The following is an 18,703-nucleotide window of genomic DNA, read 5'->3' on the forward strand; positions in this document are numbered from 1 at the left end:
CTGTTAGTACGTATACGGCGAGCAAAACAAAAACCGAAAAACTACAAGTTGGGGCTCACAAACACATGCACAGTATATACATAAGCCCCAACACCTTCGTATTTCTCACAATCTTCAACTCAGCTGCCTGAGACGTTCTCCTCATTGCTGTTCTTCATTTCGTCGGGGATAGTTCGCAGCAGAATGCCGGGAAAAGGCTTTGATATAATTCTAAAAATTGCCGAGCGTTGTCGCAATTACAATGGTTTCGACCGTGTTTTGAATATGGTAAAGTTATGTGAAGTTCATTAATGACAAGAAAGCGACTGGGAATCAGATGTTATTCGATATTAGATAATCGACAGTCGATAAATGAGCGCGTCTTTTAAATAGTTTATTTTCAGAACGGAACTTTTGAAGTCTCTAATTTTTCTAAACAATTTTATATTTTTCAGATACAAATGGTGGATGGCGGTGATGGTCGTGCCGTGGGAGAGTTTACTGTGGCTCCAGAGCACTGTAATCGACAGGGAACCTTGCACGGCGGTCTCATATCCACAATTGTAGACAACGTCACCAGCTACGGAATGATGTCCAAAGGAAGCCATCCCGGGGTCACCGCCAATCTCAGTGTGAGCTTCATAGCCCCGGCAAAGGTTGGAGATGTGGTCCAGATCGAAGCAACTACTGTGCGAGCTGGAAAGAAAATGGCCTATCTGGACTGCGTATTGAAGCTAAAGTCGGATGGAAGGATACTTGCCAAAGGTGGACAGGTGAAATATATTCAGTTTGACGACGAAAAACTGGACTTTGGGATGAAAAAATAAATATTTAAATAAAGCCGCCGATTTCGATTAATCGTTGCTTGACTATCGACTTAACAGCTGATGTTTGTTTTTAGCGTTTTGTTTTTGTTTTGGAAATAGCTTCGAGGAGGAATTTCCATTTTTCAGGGATTGCTTCCGCATTCTATGGAATTTCATCGAAACCGGTAACTATTGTTTACTGAAAACAAACTCAAAGTGAGTTGTCTCTCTAAATCGAGACACGGAAAACTGCACTTGAAAGATAGACTTCGGGTTAAGTCATTGTAAAAATCAAAGCAATACACAGAAAATGTTATTAATGTAACTCTTCTGTTAAATTAATCATTATCAGAAGTACTTAAGATCAAGTGCAAGGCCCTATAGATAACACTATCTAGCCATCTAAAAAACTCTTTATCTATACTTGCAGTAATATCTCTATGTGCTCACTTCCAAACCGATTGTTTATATTTTCTTTAAACAGTATCTTCCGGATTGTCTAGGTTTTAACATCGGGTTGGAGCAGCTGGAAAAATGGGCACCCGCAAGAAGGGAGTGGAATTCGTTAAGCACATTACTGAGATCATAACCAAGTCCAAAGGCTTCGAGAATCATTTGCAAAAGGTTAGAATGAATCTCCGATTGGTTTCATAATTGACTTACAAGTTGTATCTTTCCAGGTTAAGATTCTGGATGGCGGCGATGGAGTCTGCCGAGCCGAGCTGAAGGTGGAGCAGGACCATGTCAACTTGTATAAGTTCTTGCATGGCGGTTACATAGTCACTCTCGTGGACATGATCACCACATACGCCCTGATGTCCAAGCCCTGTCATCCGGGTGTTTCGGTGGACCTCAGTGTGAACTTTCTGAATGGCGCCAAGCTCGGCGACGATGTTATCATAGAGGCTAGCTTGTCGAAGGTGGGCAAGTACCTGGCCTTCATCGACTGCACCCTGAAGCACAAAAAGGACGACAAGGTGGTGGCCAAGGGCACCCACTTGAAGTACGTGAAATTCGACTAGAAATAGTGCCCACAATCTATATCCCCATCATCCGTTTTTGAATATTAATGTGCTTTATTTTATTACATGTGTAGCAGTACATTGTTAGTTAATTGTCAATTAAACTTGATCTTAACGCGACGGCCGCTGGGTGTTAAATTTCATTTCGTGATGCTTGGTTTTTCGATTAGAGTGAGTGGGGCTACTACGGATAAACGTGTACGTCGATATGCGTAATTCTTTGGCTGTGGGTGATTTACTTGACAAGCGGGCAGTGTGGGCAGCAGGCCTCCGGAGGCGTAAGTGGCTCCACTCCCGGCGGGCAGCTAACCTCCCCGCATCGCTCCCGCAGACAGTTCACCTGCCCGTGGAAGCAGTTGCACTTGGTGCAGACGTCCGGCGACCATACCTCGTTGTTGAGCCGGGTGGTGCCTTTATCGTCGACGCAGTGGCTCCGTCTTTGCTTTCCCTGGACAGGCACGGACACCGGAGCAGCTGCCAGCTGCACCACCTGGGCCACCGGCTCGGAGTCCACCGAATTGCAGGACTCCTCCAGCTTGCGCAATTTCTTGTGCAATTTTTTCAGATCCTTCTGGAAGCTGCCAATCAGCTCCTCCAGGCCACTCACGCGCTCCTCGTTGACGTCGTACAGGGCCTCCAATGGACTGTCATAGCTCTCGGCTGTGGTCACCTCATCGTGCTCCTGTTTCCCTTGGAGATCCCTGCGCTTTCTCGAGCTTCTCTTGGTGTAGGTTTCTGGAATGTAGGAGTCGAAAATGGCCGGCTTGTCATTGCAACGGCCGCACTCCTGCCACAGATACAGATTTATTCCAGGGATGTCCTCGCACTTCTTGTAGCCACCCTGGTGCTTGGCCAGGATGAAGACGTTCTCGGTGACCTGGTCGAAGTTGTCACCCACATCGCACAGGACGCGGCCAAAGTTGGTCTGCTTGATTTGAACGAGCTGTTCCGGCGTAAAGACTCCGGGATTCTCGTAGTACAGTCGATCGCCGTCGCGGAGGCGCCGGAATTGCTCAACAAGCATGCACTGGAACAGGGGACCGACCTTTCCGCCCTCCACCTGGTCCTCCAGAATGCCTCCCAGCCATACGTCTACGTTGTCCGGGTGCCCATAGAGTTCCTTCATCTTCTGCCGGATTTCGGCATTGCTGATTTCCCCAGCGAGGTCCTCGAAGTCCTGGGCCACGGTCAGGTTGCACATCTTCCTGTAGACATTGTAGCCGGGCATGCCGTGGTCCCTTCCCCTCTGGATGTTGATGGCAGCCAGATCCAGAGCCACGGCGTGAGCGGTCTGGAAGAGTTTCTCCGTCAGCTCTGTGTTGAGGTTCTGATCCGGGGTCTTGAGCTTGGCCGGCACGGCCAGGAATCCTCTCATCAGGGGATCGACGCCGCCCTCATAGGCCAACCGCCAGGGGGCGAAGAAGGCCTTGTGCAGCGGCAGATGTCCTTGGGGAATGGGCTGGAAGGTCTCGTTCAGACGGTGCAGGATGGGATTGATGATGGTGTGGCCGAAACGCAGGGCAGCAGTGGCAAACTCGTTGGCAATGCTGGGATTCAGTTGCGGATTGTATCCCGGATTCTGGTCCATCATCTTCATGCCACTCTCGCCGATGATCAGAGGCAGCCACTGCTTGAAGGTGATGTGCTGCATCTGGGCGCCCACTATCTTGCGGGCCTCTTGGTACAAGGTGTCGCCGTCCCAGTGGGGGTTTATCTGCTTCAGCTTCCTGGCCAGCCGGTTGTGCTCTCGCATCCAGATGGTGTGCATGGCCAGGAGGCCCACTTGCTCGTTCACCCGAATGTCTCCAGAAACGAAGCAGCTCATGGTGTTCTCGTCCAGGTTCCGGCGACAGTCCATGCCGTCTTGCGGGGCGGCGAATGGAAGCATGTCCTTCTGCCGCGGGAAGTGCACTCCCACCCGGAGTAGTCCCTCCTCGGAGGTCAGGTTCCTCAGCTCCTGGGCAAAGGGAGTGGCGTAGCCGTAAACCTGAGAGGCGTCCACGTAGGAGGTCAGCTGGTTGATCTGCTCGCGGTGCTGGACGCTGTCGAAGAAGAGAGAGGTCATGCCGGAGCCGCAAATGGCACTGGAGCGAACGACGTCGATGCAGCGCCTGTTCCGGACTCGTGGATCGTTGGGAGGCACCTCGATGGGGTAGCAGGGCGGGGCCATCTCGCAGCTCTTCTTGCAGTCTATACCGTCCCAGCTCTCCGAGCTCACGGAGGGAATGGCATGGTCCAGATCGTGGTCCAAGAACTGACCCCACTGCATCACCATGTGCGTTATCCTGGCATCGGGCGTGATGTCCTTGGTGGCCACCAGGGAGGTGGACACGAGTCGGGCACTGGGCTTGGCGTGGCCCGAGTAGAGCATCCCTTTGGTCCACCCCACGGGCATGCTGAAGCCGTTTTCGTAGATCGGCGGAGCCAATCGCCGGAAGGCCGTTAGGGAGGCGCCCCAGGTGGGGTTCTGCAGGTTGTTGCACGTTCCGTCGATGCTGCGGTACCGCGAATGGAAACACATGTCCGTGCAGTTGGGCATCTCTCGGTGCTCCATGCATCCTGACAGCTCGGCCACCAGGTGAAGATGCTCCCGGGAGAGCAGGTCCCGGAACTCGTACTTCTCGCTCTCCATGGTCAGGTTGTCGCCGCGCTGCACATGCTTCCGGATGTTGACCAGGGTCCTCTCGTAGATCTCGGCCGCTCTGGCCAGCTGCCTGGCCTGGCCGGTGGGGAAGCGGAATACCCGGAGGAGCTCCCCGTAGTTCGGTTGCACACGGTCCGATCGGTTGGAGAAGAGCATGTCCAGGGTGTTGTTGATGGCCAGATCGATCTCTTTGGCCGCCTCGGCGAAGGCTATCCTCACATAGCGATCTCCCGGAGCCAGGTCCACGTTGTTTCTGGAACGGAAAGTGGATCGGAATAAATAAATGGTAAAATAAATAAATAACCTTAAAAAGTTATTAAAAATTCAATTAAATTCTAGATCCTGAAGTTTACTCCTTTTAGTCACCCAAAGTGCTGAAGCAATCAAGCCATTCCTGGGAATTCCACATTTTAATTACCATAATGCCGGCGACTTTTGTGAGGGAGTCGCCAAAATGGCCACGTCGTCTAATAAAAATGCCATGGAGTCTATGGACTCCCTTCTCCGCCTGACTCTCCTATGAAATTATTCCGCACTTTTTTATTATTTTTCCTCGCCAAGTCAGGGAAAATCCGCGCTGCGCTTTTCCAACTCTGACTGCAGAAAGTTAAGGGGGATGTCCTGCGTGGTGGGTGGTTGGTGGAGGCGGCATTAACAACAATTCATGCCTGGCATTCTCCACTGGCTGTTCAAGGAATGCTCCTTGGCTCCCAGCGGAAACTTTCGACGGTGTAAACTTTGGCATTGTGCTCCGCAGCCATTGGAGGCGGAGGAGGAGGCGGAGGCGACGTTGTAGGTAATAACTTAACGACCGTAATACACCCTGTTGCACCGCCAGCGCCAGTGCCAGTGCCAGTGCCAAAAGTCCGCTACTATCAGTTGCCAGTTGCCAGTCGGGGTCCACCACCTTTTCCGGAACTCCAGCCACCCAGTGGATAGTGGGTTACGGACTACATATTTCGACGCTGCCATTCTGCGGCTCCTTTTTGTGCAACGTGGCGGGGCGTTTGTTGTTCTACAGTTGACAATTGCCGAGGGTATTTCGAGTCTGTTTACTTTTGGGATTCATATAATCTCTATTAGTATACGGGTTTGGTTAAATAGGTCAATAGGTTAAGTAAACCTGAAGGAATTACAGATCTCTAAACTCAATCAAACTAAGAAAATAGTTAATACAATTATTCAGCTTATATTCTATTGTTACATCTAAATATACGTAGTATCCTGGGTATCCTAGTTGCCTCAACTTAAAATGCCCCTAATTTTGTTTCGTTTTTCCTTTTGGCTTCCTTGGTTCACTCTCACTCGCCCTGCCACATGCTGCGGCGTATGGCAATGTATTTCCGTGGTTGGCCTTTTCGCCAACAGCAACATCAAGCTCGTCCGTAGGATCTGTGTTCCAGGAGCGGGAGCGGTAACAGGATAAGCTTTTGTTTTACGCCAGCATTACCCACAACTTAGGCGGATTTCTGTGTGCTGCCTTTAGTTGTTTTTTTTTTCGCAACAACGGATGGTGGGTGGCAGGGTGACTGGGCGGATTGGCGGGGCTTTCAGCGGTTTTTGGGTCTGGTTTTTCCTTACATTTTGTGGCGCCAACCGGGCCCCACTCTTCCGGAGATCCTTGGGCGTCGTGCTGTCTTCCAACATAGTTTTTCACTTTTAGTGCTGCTTTCTCACACTCTCCGGACTTTTCTTCTTTATAATTTTTTCTCCGGCTCCGGCTACGGCTCCGGCTTTGGCTCTGCCAGTCTCCGGGTGCTTTGCTGCGGTTTGGCGACTGAGGTTGGCAGCGTAATGAGTAAAGTTTCTAATGCTGCTGGCGCAAAACTGTAAGCCGATTCAGCTTCCGCCGTGCCACTAAATGGTGCGTACCCAGCCCCGGCACCCACTCACATGGATATACCCGGGTCCTTTGCTCCTTTATCCTTCTGCATTATGCATCTGAAAATGGCTGTGTAAGCAGAAAGTAAGCCGCTGCCTGGCGGTTCTTTTGTGGGCCATCATTGGTCTCTGCCAGTCGGTTAATGGCCAGGACCTCCCGCCACCCATGTCCGAGGACTCCCTATTTTTTTCCAGCTGCCTCAAATTGATTTACAGCCGGTGGCAGAGGCATGCAGGGACCATTTGCTCAATAAATTCACATCTTGTCCTTTTTTGTTGGAACAAACAGTTCGAGAACTCCAACGTCCTTCTCCTCAAAAAAGAAGAGCGGATGCTAAAGACTAAGATCGGGTCTATGTGCACTTAGAGAAAAGAAATGCAAGAATTTATGAATTATTTTATTCGAATTAATATTCAGTAAGTCGATTTTTGAAGAGTGTATCTGCGCTAGTTCTTCTTTCCAGAAGCAACTTGTCAACTCAATTTCAATTTGGGCAATTTGGATAACTTGTGCGGTTGCTTCGGAAAGGAATTTTCATGCCACCCTGCTGTGCGTGTGTGTGTGTGAGTGTTGCACGTAGCTTTTCCGGGCTTAGCACGTTTTTCAGTTTGGCAACCGGCAACTAGCAACTGGAAACTAGCAACTGGCGACAACTTTTGTGCTTTCCCTGCCGCCACCATCGCCTTTTGATGTTCGCCGCCTTGGTGCATATTTTATTTGCAGTTTAGCTGACAACACAGTGGATCTGATCCTGTCGGTGGGATTAGTAAGTTTTTCCAGCTGTTAACTGCTTTTGATAACAACCAGCCAGGCAGCAAGCCCGTCCTGGAGAAGCTGCAAGTTTGATGTTTATGTTGGCCGGAGGGAATGATGTTTTTCACTCAAATTTTCTTGGCTTTCCACCCACTGTGCAAGGACTCTAGTTGGCAGGTTTATTTTATGGTTTTATGTTATTTTCAAAGCCCATTTTTGTGGCAGTGGTTTCCAAGCAATTTAGCTCTGTGGCGCCAGAACAGGGATTAAAAAATCATTTGAGGGCGAGTTTTAAAGTTTCGTACAACAATTGTGGTGTCTCTTAGCATAGGCTTTAGATTTAAATGCAATTTATTTAAGGAGAGTGATAGAATTTAAGAAAATATACTTTTCCATCCACCACTGTATCGTTAAGTTCCTACTATTTCCTTTTCTCTCCTGGAGAACTATTTTTCAATTAATTAAGCAAGTTTACCGCGCACTTAAACGCATTTTAAGTGCGTCCTCTGATTGCACTGCTCCTTTGATTTTTCCCATCCACTCCTGCCTGCTCGGTCTCATCCCCGGCCTTTGAGAAAAAGTTTTTCCTTTTTGGATTTTAATGGAGTTTTATACAGTCCTGGATCCACCCCTGCCCCTCCGACGGTGCAATTAAAGTTGCGGTCCTTGCTCAAAGTTGAGCTGTTTGATTGTGATTCGGATGCGGATGCGGATTCCCAGTTACCTTTGTTCTCTTATATGTATATACCTTTTGGCCTGCCACTCCCACTGGGCGGACGCACTCACCTGATGGTGACGAGAGCGGAGGCGGAGGCCCTGCCGAACTGATTCTTAAGCTGGCACTCGTACCGGCCGCCGTCCAGGATGGTCACATTCTTGACGAAGAGGCTTCCCGTGCCGCTTATTTGATATTTTTCCGTCAGCTGCACGTTCGGATCAATGAGTCGGCCATCGCGGCGCCACAAAATCTGCGGATACAGTGAAAAAAACCGGGCTCAGTTTAATTCTCAGTTCAGTTCAATCAATTATTCAATTTCTGATATTTTTTGCTCTGTGAGGCAAAGGAAAAGGACCTCAACAAGTTGCGGGCAAATAAAATGGAAAGTTTTCCGGCTCAACTTTACCTGCAGGCCGTCCTCCGGCTGTTCGGCCTGGCAGGGCAGCTCAATGGTGGTGCCTGTAATGGCCACCAAATTGCTCGGCTCAATGGCGACTCGCGGTGGCGTCTGGGATCGTTCCACCTTGATGGTTGCCTCGGCGCTCACCTCCCCGTTTTCATTTCGGGCCGTGCAGCGATAGACCCCTGAAAAGGAGTGGGTATTCGAACGAGATGAAATGTAAACCCGTTTTGGGCAATCACTTTTATCCTACTTACCGGCGTGCTCCTGGCGGGCACTGCTCACCACAAGCTCGGTGTTTTCATTCTCCAGCAGCAGGTCTGCACGGGAGCCGGGGATAAGGGGCTGGTCATTGAATTGCCAGTCGATGGTGGGCAGCGGATTGCCGTCGGCGTCGCACTCCAGCACAAAGGCCTTGCCCAGTTTGATTGTTTGGTTTTGCGGGGGCATTAAAATTTCGGGCAGTTCTGCGGAGGAGGAGAAATAAATTAAAAAAAAAAAAAACAGAAACCAAAAGGATGAAATGCAACGGGTCGTATGAACGATTTTCTAGCAATTTTTGTGCTCCAAATGGCAGCAACAATCCGGCAAACACTGCCTGCGGTTTTGCTTTCACCGGGAGTGGAGTCCTTTGTTTGCTTCTAACATGCCCCAAACCCCCGAAAACACACGCTCCCACGGGGCGTATGGGTAATATGCAATTCAAAATACTCTGCATACTTTCCGGCAACGGCGGGTCCGCCATATTTATTTTCCACTGCTTATTTATATGCCTGGTGCTTGTTTGTGTGCGAGTGTTTGCTTAAACGCGTGTTTGTCAGGGTGGTTGTATGTGTGGCAGGTTAATTATGCTGAGCAAGCTCCACGCTTGACTGCTCAAATAGTTCATACGCCCCGTTGTCCCCGCACTACTCTGCGGATAACCGCAGCTCCCCCTCGCTGGCGCGTAATAGTTTATAATTTTTGTACTTTATGTTGCACAAAATTTAACGCATAAATTTCGCACTTCATTTTGTGCCGACAACCACAAATTATAATGAGCCATTGTTGCACCAAGGCGATGTTGCATCCACTTTCTATCTCCGCCTCTCTGTCTGGAAGCCCCTGCTCCTGCCCCTGCCCCTGCCCCGTGCGGAAAACATAATGCACATGTATACGTCATGCTACCACCAGGATATCCTCGTGCCTCGTGCCGTCTATTGCGCAATAAAGTACAGTCACGTACAAACGCTTCAAATACAGCAATAACGAATGGAACAACATAAAAAGCTCAAGTGGTGGTTTGTTTTTGGGATTAAACCCATGCCGGGATGCACTTCTCCTTGGCTTGTTTAATGAGCAGATCCGTAATGTTCGCCAATCAAAACCCCAAGCCATTTATATTCTATGGCTAAGTGCTGGCACTAAAAAATAGTTTCTTAAATTGCATTTTTCAGGATAGAGTTCCCCCAAGTTCTTTAAGGAGTTCTCCCAAGTAGTGTCTCATTTGAAACTGATTCTGTGACTATTTCCTATATGAACTTGCGATCACTGCCACCAGATGCTGTCATAGTTGTCACAATCTATTCCATCTCCCACCCACGAAAAGTGTGGCAAACTTCACCAACAAGTCCCAACGCCCTAAGCGGAGGGTGCAGGTCCTTCCATCCCCAGTTCCGTCCCCGTGTGGCCAGTGTGTCCTGTCTAGTCCCCCGACTTCGGGTCGGTCCAGTTCCCAGACGAAAACAAATTAAATCGACTGCAAATTGAGTGAAACGCGACAGTTGTGACTCTCGGCTTGGTTGTGTGGCACTGGGATTCTGACAGGATCTCTGACAATCACTGAGGGCCTTTTTGCTGGAGAGTCCTTTTAAAGGAGAGTGATTTTGGACCATATTTTTCACTATTTCAGAGGTATTTTTCAAAGGGTATATGACTGATATTAACATAGATTTTATGTAAAAACCCGCAATAGCCACTGCACGGAGTACCATCTCCAAATTGCATTCCCTTTCCGCTCCATTAACTCACCCTTCACCTCGATGCGGGCGGTGGCCTGAACGAAACCCAGGGAATTGTGCGCCTCGCAGCGATACGTGCCGGCTGACAGCTGGGTGGGCTGGACGAGGACCAGGCTGCCGTTGGCCTGCAGCTGGAGATCGGGCCTGGACTGGGTCAGTTGGCGGCCATTGACGAACCATTGTATGTCCGGCTGCGGGGAGCCGGAGGCGGCGCAATCGAGCAGCACGTGTCCGGGTCCGTGAAGAGCCACAATTTGGTCGTGAGGCTGATGGGTGAATTTCGGTGGCGCGGGTGACGATGGTAACGAGGACGACGTGGGTGATGAGCCGGCAACCGCCCACACCTGGTTCTCCGACTCCTGCTCCCCTCCTCCTGCTGGTGCGTTATTATTGACCACTAAACGGACGGGCTGGGAACGCAGCTCGCCCATCTCGTTGCGGACTATGCACTGGTAGATGCCCATGTCTCTGGCGCTCACGCTCCGGATGAGCAGGCTGCCGCTGGCGAGGACTTCCGAGCCGGTCTGCTCCTCGCCCAGCTCGTTGGTGTTGTGCATCCACGTGACCTGGGGTCGGGGCAGCCCGGTTACCTCGCAGCTTAGCACCACCTGCTCTCCACTCGCCGCCTGCGTGTCCTGGGGAATCACCAGAAATTGGGGTTTGGCTGTAAATGATATTCCAGAGTATAATAATTATAATAATAATCCTAGAATCATTCCACAAATCACTAACAATAAGTAGTCCCTCTCAAATCCTTACCACACTTGAAGTGCTGCTCGGAGAGGCTTCCGAAACTCTGTTTCTGAAGGTGCTGGGGACTGGCACAGGTGAGGGAGATGTCCACCAGCTGACGCTGGACATCCAAGTGCCAGCGGCGCCACAGCGAGTAGATGCCGCAGTTGCAATCGATGGCATTGCTGTCCAAACGTAGGCGCTTCAGGCTGTGCAATCGGTTGAAAGCATCCACTGGCAGTTGGGTGAGCTTGTTCTTGAACAAGATCCTGTGAAAGAGAGAGGAAAATAAGGAGCCTGAAAGCGCCCTCCTCCACCAAATAGGTCTATCGTCAACTTACAGGCGATTCAGGCGCGGCAAGTTATCAAAGAGTCCTGAAGGCAGCTGCCAAATGTCATTGTTCTCCAGGGACCTGAAATGGTAAGCGGTGAGGCGGTAAGGCGATTGCAGGACGAGCTGGATCCTTAATTAAGGTGGGTTTACTTACAGCGCCTCGAGGCGTGGCAGGCGCTGGAAGATGGTGGCCGGTAAGCGGCTTAGCCGATTATTGTTCAGATAGAGGAATCTCAGGGCCGGGAGTCCGTTGAGGGCCCCATCCTGCAGGTAGGCCAGCTCGTTGTCATTCAGGAAGAGTGTCGTCAGCTGGGGGAGGCCACTGAACGCGTTCGCCGGCAGCTCCTCGATGTGATTGAAACGCAAATCTCTGCAAAAATGTTGCCAAACGCAAAAACATGGACACAGTGAGTGAGTGAGTGAGTTCTGTGAAAAGGAAAGAGCTGAATGGTGGAATCCGAGATAGCAGAACGTTTATCTGATGGATGGATGGGTGGTTGTTCGATAGATGGGCTGCTGAAAAAGGCTACACTGAAGGAAGTCTGAAGCTATCAGGTTTCTCTTAAAAAATACTATTGTTGAGTGTCCTGACATATAGTGTCTTTGACTGTCCTATGACTCTAACTAGAAACTAAACTTAAAACCTATTAGTAAGAAAGTAAGAAGTTCTTTTCTTTCAGTGCGTTGTATCCGCAACTTCAGAGCTCTAGCAGATGAGGGTAAATCAATTTTTGGTTCCGGAAAATTGCTGCAAGTTGCCAATGCCAATTCCCGTCATGCGGTCTGCTGTGCTTCGTCCTTTCACACCCGCACATCCTCCACCTCTCCCGGCCGGGTTAAAGCTCATGCAGCATTGTCATATGCAATTAGTGGCCCAGAAAGTGTGCAAGAGTTAACTCACATCCGGCATTGGGAGCTTAAAACAAAATCTAATTATTTTCTCTGGATAAACTCAGACCTATGGAATGGCATGTGGCATAGAGCTTGGTAGAGGGAGCTTCTTGGACCCGCGGTGGCTTATCCGCCTCTTAGCACACTTGATAAGCCGTTCTAACGACATCCGCTCGATATGGCTTAGCGACAAACAACATGCTCGTTTTCACAAACATTTTGCACACATTAAAAATTAATTACAAAAAGTTGATGCTCGCATAGTTTACGGCGACAAAGCAGCCAAGCGATAAGCCATAAGCCGGCTACCCTGGCAACCCTGTCCACCCCTACCCCTACCCCTCCCTCTCAAAAAGCAAAGCAAACTGTAAATATATATCCAAGCACATAGTGGCATAGGGGGCCGGGAGCCAAAGCCACCGGATTGAGGTCTTTTCGCATATGCAGAGCTCATGGGGAGTTGCCATTAGCAACAGTGCACTAAGAAAAAGGAATATTTATAGTTTTTTTGATATTTTTTGACCAAATGATATCAGGGACATCCTCAGACCTCTCTAAGAAGAATCTATGGCAGACCGAACTGGACCAGAAGTCTCTAAGCTTCTTCTGATCTCTCCAGAAAGACTACATTATAGCTGGAATTATAGCCCAAAATTAGCTACTAGACTTTTTTTTTCGAGTGCAAAGGTTGCAGGCTGGAGTAGGGGCTGCATTGAGTTAAGGATGTAGCTGCAACAGCGGTAAAAAACTTTCTAATCAACTCGTGAACTTTGTTGCTATTTGCCGCTGTTGCTGCTGGCCGGGCTAAGCTGGTTGCAAATTCAATGCGGCAGCGAAAAAGTTTCTTCTTGGCCAAAGTGAAAATTATACCAAAAATTGTAGCCACTGCTGCTGGCTGCTGGCTGGTGGCTGCCTTCTGCGTCCTGGCTTGTGGCAACATCGTTTACCGCTGCTGTCTTTGTTGCTGCGATAATTATGACCCCGTTTTTGCTCGTTTTGGGGTTTTCCCTATTTTTTGTATTTCTGTTTTGGCTTCCCTGTGGCCAGAAGCAACTGCAATTGGAGCCCCGACTGAAGTTGTCTAAACAGAAATTATGTTTTGTGGCTACTGTAAACATGCAACGCACAAAGTGCAACCAAACTAACTAACTACCAGCAGCAGCGGCAGTGGCAGCAGCAACTTGCAACTACAACAACTTGCAGCCCTAATTGGTGTCAGCATTCGCTCTGTCAGTGTGTGAGTGTTCAAATTGCAACTAAAGACGAGGATGCAACACAGGACGAGAAAGGCGAAAAGTACACATAGCCACACTCGCCCAGGACCTCTCTCTACCTCAGGATAACAGAAAACAAAAAAGGCAACACAAACAAGCAACTACAACGAAAACAACTTAAAAATCCAGAACAACACTAAAACCACTCACACGTAGAGCTTGAGGCCCCGGCACAATAATAACAAGAACCACAGGAGGTGGGTGGCTCGGTGGTTTGGTGGCTTCGTGGTTGGGTCATTGGGTGGCTGAGTGGCTGAGTGGGTCATGCATGCGCCCAAATGGAGCCACATAAACAAAGCAGCCAGCCACCTAGCCACCTCAGCCCTGAGTTCGGTTTCTGTTACGGTCTTGGCTCTCGTCCTGGCTCTGGTCCTGGCTCTAGTCCTGGCTCTGGTTTTGGTTTTGGCCTGATGAAAGACCCAAGTCCCGAGGCCAGTGGACCCACTACCATCCTTGTAACCCCTTGACTGGGACATACACTGCGGATTTAGTTGTGTGCCTCATCCAATATTCATTAATCTTCCATCAGAGATAGAAGAGATTTTAAGATGTTTATAAAATAAATATAAAGAAATTCAGAATTACAAATAATCCCTGAAGCTTTGTTACTAAATATATTATTTTAAAATTTGTAGAACTTTTAAAATATAATGTTTTCGATTAAGCGTTTCTTAGGAAATCCTTAAATCCAGTCAAAAAATTCACTCCCAGAACTCTTGAAAATCATTTTCGAGTGCATCAACTAGAAGGTGGCAGCCACATGCACGTTGCGGTGCACGAAGGAAGTGAGGCAGTCAGTGGCGGGCAGATGCCGGGTGGCAGCAAAAATTTTGCAAAGTTGCTCGCATTTCCCCCACAAGGAAGGAGGAATGTCAAAGGATGAGGGGTATGGGCCGAGAAGGCCTTTGTGCGACGGCTGCGGCTGCTTGATCCACATTCTTGCCCACTTCTTGCAAACTCCATTAGCCCCGCCACCATCAGTCAACACGAGGAGGCACCACAGTGGGTCAAGTCGAGTGCCGGCAGATGGATCGGTCTAATTTGAATCAACATGGAACCCGGCTTCTTTTCAAACTTTGACTTGGAGGCGCCTCCCTCTATCTGTGTTGCTGTTTGCTGTTTGCTATTTGCTCCGGGTGGTATGGGGCTCTGTGCACTTTAAAATTCCATGCCACTTTTCGAGTCCCTTTCTGCATAACCACTGTGGCGCCACCACCCGTCCGGGTGACGTGTGACAAACGATGGTCCACTTCAATGTGCACACATGGAGAGTGCGTGTCCGGGCAATGGGTTTCCGAGTTCTTGTCGAGCCTAGTTGGTCAGACACCGAGAGAACCCGGGAAGCATACCATCTGCCAAAGGCATAGCTCTGGGGATAGTGCTGTCAAATTTTTTTGCAGTGCCTTCTGTGTGCGAGGATCCTCTCAAGTGAGTCCATCCGCCATCTGCGGGGGCCGTCATGTCAGTTGCGCAACTATTTGCTCCAAAAATGAATGCAGAGACACAAATAACTTGCCTGGCTCCGGTATTCAATCGCAGGAACACCCCACCCGCGCCCCAGGCCGACATTTTTGCCCCTAGCCACCTCATCCCCCTCAGTTTTTGGCCACACCCTAAGACCACCTGCCGGGATTCGCGTCATGTGTTGCCATGGCGCTGCCATGGGAGGCGGAAATTGAATCTTGAAACTTCTTTTCAGCACTCTGGCACTTCCGGCGGCGTGAATTTGATAATGACATTTGCATTTTCGCATTATTCGATATTTTCAATTAAATTTGCACAGCCGTGAGTGCCGTGGCGTGTCCTGGACGGGGGCCCGCCCCTGCCTCCTGTGCCGGCCTCTGGATTTGATTCCTTGCTGCTGCTGCCCGGCTGTGTGCTTGGCCGTATCCATGTCTGCACTTAATTAATGCATATTATTGACAAAGGCTGCTCAACTCCGGCCTGTTTGTCTATTCACGCATGCCTGCCCACGAGGGTGGACTTTGCGACAGGACCTTGTCCTTTGCAAATTAGAAAACTTTAAGCCCAACACTCTGGCACTGTTTGTCTTTTACTTTATATTTAAAAATCAAGTTAAGTTTCTGTTGGATTTTTAATTAAACTGAAAATGTGTTATTGAGATGGCTACTAAATATGGCTAGTATAATATGAAGAGGGAATTGTGGCTTAAGATGATTTATTAAATTCTTAGGAAATGGTTCCTGATATAAAAACTTTAAAAACTTTCTCTTAAAGTAGGTTACATACACGGAAACCTCTTGAAATACTCATAGAGACTGATTCTGCCCTCTAAATACTTAAATCAAAATTATAAATAAAGTGTGATTACAATTTTTAATTAAGTTAATATATAAATATTATTCTAGAGGGTAAATTATTCCTAAGATCGATTTAAAAGCAAATAAGAATCGAAAAAATTACAGATCTCAAGATGGGAAAGTAGAAAAAAAGCAAGCAAGTGTTAAATAGTAAAAAAAAGCTTATATGTGTGAAGTGGCACAACTCAATTTATTTCATTAAATTTTAGATCTTAACAAAACAGAGTAAAATATTCAAATCTATTAAAAATATAAGGTCCACTCTGCACACCACACAACTCACCTGCCACACACTGGAATATTGCGTATACGCTTTGATGTCCGAATGACGAAAATTTATGGTCAGCCAAACTGGAGCCATGAGCGATATTTTAAAGCAGCCCAGCCAGCGCAGACACCAAATTGAATGAAAACAATTAGCATTCTGTGGGGTTTTCGGTTAACCCATTTGCACCACCAAGGAAAGGGTGGGGGGTTGGGGCTTTAACCCTCGTGGGGACATGAGGTGGAAAATATGCTGGGTACTCGGCGAGCGTTAGTTAAGCTGTGTTTAGTGGCTTCACTAATTTGATTTCAATTAGTTGTCACAATTAGTGAAGGAAAAACCGCAGCCAGTAAATTAGTGGGGATTTGCTTAACATCGGGTTAAGCAGGGGATTGATGGGGTTAAGAGGGGCTGTCTGTGAGAGTGTGTGTGTGTGTGTGCGGTGGAATTTTGGCAGTACAAGTTTGTGGTGTCTGCTTTGAGATTTGCAGTCTGATTGCTTAAGACCGGAATGTGGTTTTTGAGGGCTTGCAAAATGCTTAATAAGGGCGGTTTTGGGTTCCTGAAGGTATTCTACTGGAAATGTAGTATTTGAACAAAGAAAACCCCGGAAATTCATACTTAAATATGTGTTATCTCCCTAGGGATAGTTTATTCAAAGTTAACCCTACTGCTTGTTTGTTAGTTTCCTCCATCCACCCTGGTATCTGCGATATCCTTTTGCAGTAGCGCTCTAATTTTCTATGTCTTACATGGTCTGAAATTGGATTCTGTTCGCTTTCAACGTCAGTTGGCTTTATCATTGAGTCAGTATATTTTCTAGTTCATTGCATTTTCATTAGAGTTAGCGCTTACGCTCCGCTTTTTATCCGCGCACACATTTCACACCCACCCCTTTCTATAAAGTATAAAGTATGCAACATAAACAAGGCTATAAACGTGGCTAAGAGGGCAGTGGATGGGAGGAGCAGCTGCCACCTGGGTGCTGGTATCCTGGCTGTTGCTGCCTTATCAACGGGATCACAAACACCCTGAACAGAACCTCGACTCAGAGCCAATCCTCAGCAGGTTGTTAAGGTGATTCTGGCTTTGTTAAGCTGGTTGCCTTGCCGGCCTGCTGCCTGTTGGAGGCTCTGATTATGATTTGTCTGGCTTACCCACCTGCAATCAGAGTCCTGGGCCTGCTCCTCCTCCTACATCTTATGACGGCTAAATCCTTTTATGGTCTGCCATGGTCCCCTGGCTGCCTTTATGGCAAATGTGACAATAAAAACATGATTTAACTTTGGCCTGCCGCACACAGGCATCCACACACGCAGTGCCGCAGATACCACACATGCACAGAGAGAAAAATGATTTTAAAATTGTTTTTTTATAGGTCTTCCAGGTAATAGTTGCAATTAAGTCTACTTGTGTTTAGTAGCCTGTCTGTAAGTTGACTCTAATTATCATTAAAAAAATTATAAACATAAAGTATTTTATTTCTTTCGGTTGTGTATCCTGGCTCAGATTGCACATTATTGTAATAACATGGCTTACAAACACGCAACGGCAGAGGCAGCAGAAATAGCAGCAGCAACATGCTCGGCAATATAACGACAGCAGCAACACTAAAGCATCAGAAGCAGCAACAACAAAGAATAAAAGTGCCTGCAAGGAGAGCAAGTGGCAAGAAGCAAGCAGCTAGTAGCATCCTTGCATGCCAGGACACATGCTGTTGGGTTGCCCAGGTGATTTCCCCGACTGACGATAGTCAGAAGGACTCATGACAATTGCTGTGCCTCTTTTTTGAATCTCTGTGTCTCTTTTGGACGAGTGTGTGTGTGATATGTAATCCTTCAGCCGTTCAGAGTTTCCCTTGCCGTTTATTTTTGTGCCCAGTGACATTTTATTATTATTAAACAAAAGCCACCCGCCCACTGCCGCCCGACACGGCAGGACCTCCTCTCGGCTCTTGACATTGTTTATTTGCGAACTGGGGGGGACGTAGGTGGTTCAGCTGTCAGTCAGGCAGTCACTTTGTCAGAGGGTTAAGGTTGACGGGTTAAGGGGCTGACGGGCTGAAGGGTTGAAGGGTGACTGGGTTAAAGTGCAGTTAGTTACCGTTACCCAGGACTCCTTTCCGGAGCTTATTTTCGAGCCTCTGCAGCTTTGATTTAATTTTCGTTCTGTTTGCTTGCTCCGAATTCGGCTCACTTCTAGCTACTGTATCTGTATCTGCATCTGTGTCTGCAGCTGCTGCTGCTGCCATTGTATCTGTATCTGCATCTGCATTTTAGCCAGCCTGTGTGTTTGTTCTAAGCTGTTAATGTAATTGTGTCCAGTTAGGACTGTTTTGAGATACTTAGAGCACTTTGCGTAATTGGCTAGGAGTGTGCATGCATAAAACGTTTTGTTTGGCTCCGAATTCGGAACAACAAAGGACTCTCGACAAAGGATCATGGCTACTCCGGACAGTCCTTTGTCACTATCTGGGGGAACAATATCCAAAAACTCTTCTGCTTAATTGCTTGACTAGGCCAGGTTTCGGGCCAATAGATCACACTTAATGGCTCTCACCTGCGCCGGAAAAGTTCAACAGTTGCAGAAAGTAAACTGCCAAGCAATTAACATTGTTTCCCCAACTGGCAAAGGACGAAACTTTCGCTCTGCTTGAGCCATTCAGCCCTTGGGTTCAAGCCA

At 48.2% G+C, this 18,703-nt stretch overlaps 3 protein-coding genes across 5 annotated transcripts in view; 2 read left to right on the forward strand and 1 right to left on the reverse strand.

The window, feature by feature from the left end:
- The first annotated feature begins 21 nt into the window (after nucleotides 1-21).
- LOC6506870 (acyl-coenzyme A thioesterase 13) lies at nucleotides 22-860 on the forward strand. The gene is made up of 2 exons (XM_001957051.4): nucleotides 22-267; nucleotides 435-860. The coding sequence occupies exons 1-2, from the start codon at nucleotides 184-186 to the stop codon at nucleotides 804-806; spliced, it is 456 nt and encodes a 151-aa protein (XP_001957087.2). The 5' UTR covers nucleotides 22-183; the 3' UTR covers nucleotides 807-860.
- LOC6506871 (acyl-coenzyme A thioesterase 13) lies at nucleotides 856-1,927 on the forward strand. 3 transcript variants are annotated; one of them, XM_014909445.3, is made up of 3 exons: nucleotides 856-970; nucleotides 1,289-1,409; nucleotides 1,466-1,927. In XM_014909445.3, exons 2-3 carry the CDS (start codon nucleotides 1,320-1,322, stop codon nucleotides 1,805-1,807), a joined length of 432 nt encoding a protein of 143 aa, XP_014764931.1. In that variant the 5' UTR covers nucleotides 856-970; nucleotides 1,289-1,319; the 3' UTR covers nucleotides 1,808-1,927. The 3 variants fall into 3 exon arrangements, with proteins under 3 accessions (XP_014764931.1, XP_044570306.1, XP_044570307.1); XM_044714371.1 differs by having other exon boundaries at nucleotides 883-970; nucleotides 1,270-1,409; XM_044714372.1 differs by having other exon boundaries at nucleotides 885-1,001.
- Nucleotides 1,838-18,703, reverse strand: part of LOC6493120 (peroxidasin) — a 26,885-nt gene continuing 10,019 nt past the window's right edge. Inside the window, exons 3-10 of the mRNA XM_032454683.2 lie at nucleotides 11,425-11,640; nucleotides 11,278-11,349; nucleotides 10,964-11,205; nucleotides 10,215-10,868; nucleotides 8,462-8,671; nucleotides 8,211-8,389; nucleotides 7,873-8,054; nucleotides 1,838-4,704 (exon numbers count right to left, since the gene is read on the reverse strand). Coding sequence (XP_032310574.2) covers nucleotides 2,043-4,704; nucleotides 7,873-8,054; nucleotides 8,211-8,389; nucleotides 8,462-8,671; nucleotides 10,215-10,868; nucleotides 10,964-11,205; nucleotides 11,278-11,349; nucleotides 11,425-11,640 — 4,417 coding nt within the window. The 3' untranslated portion in view covers nucleotides 1,838-2,042. The remainder of the gene's footprint in view (nucleotides 4,705-7,872; nucleotides 8,055-8,210; nucleotides 8,390-8,461; nucleotides 8,672-10,214; nucleotides 10,869-10,963; nucleotides 11,206-11,277; nucleotides 11,350-11,424; nucleotides 11,641-18,703) is intronic.

Source organism: Drosophila ananassae, chromosome 2R (assembly GCF_017639315.1).
Source record: "Drosophila ananassae strain 14024-0371.13 chromosome 2R, ASM1763931v2, whole genome shotgun sequence".
In the NCBI taxonomy this organism is placed as follows: domain Eukaryota; kingdom Metazoa; phylum Arthropoda; class Insecta; order Diptera; family Drosophilidae; genus Drosophila; species Drosophila ananassae.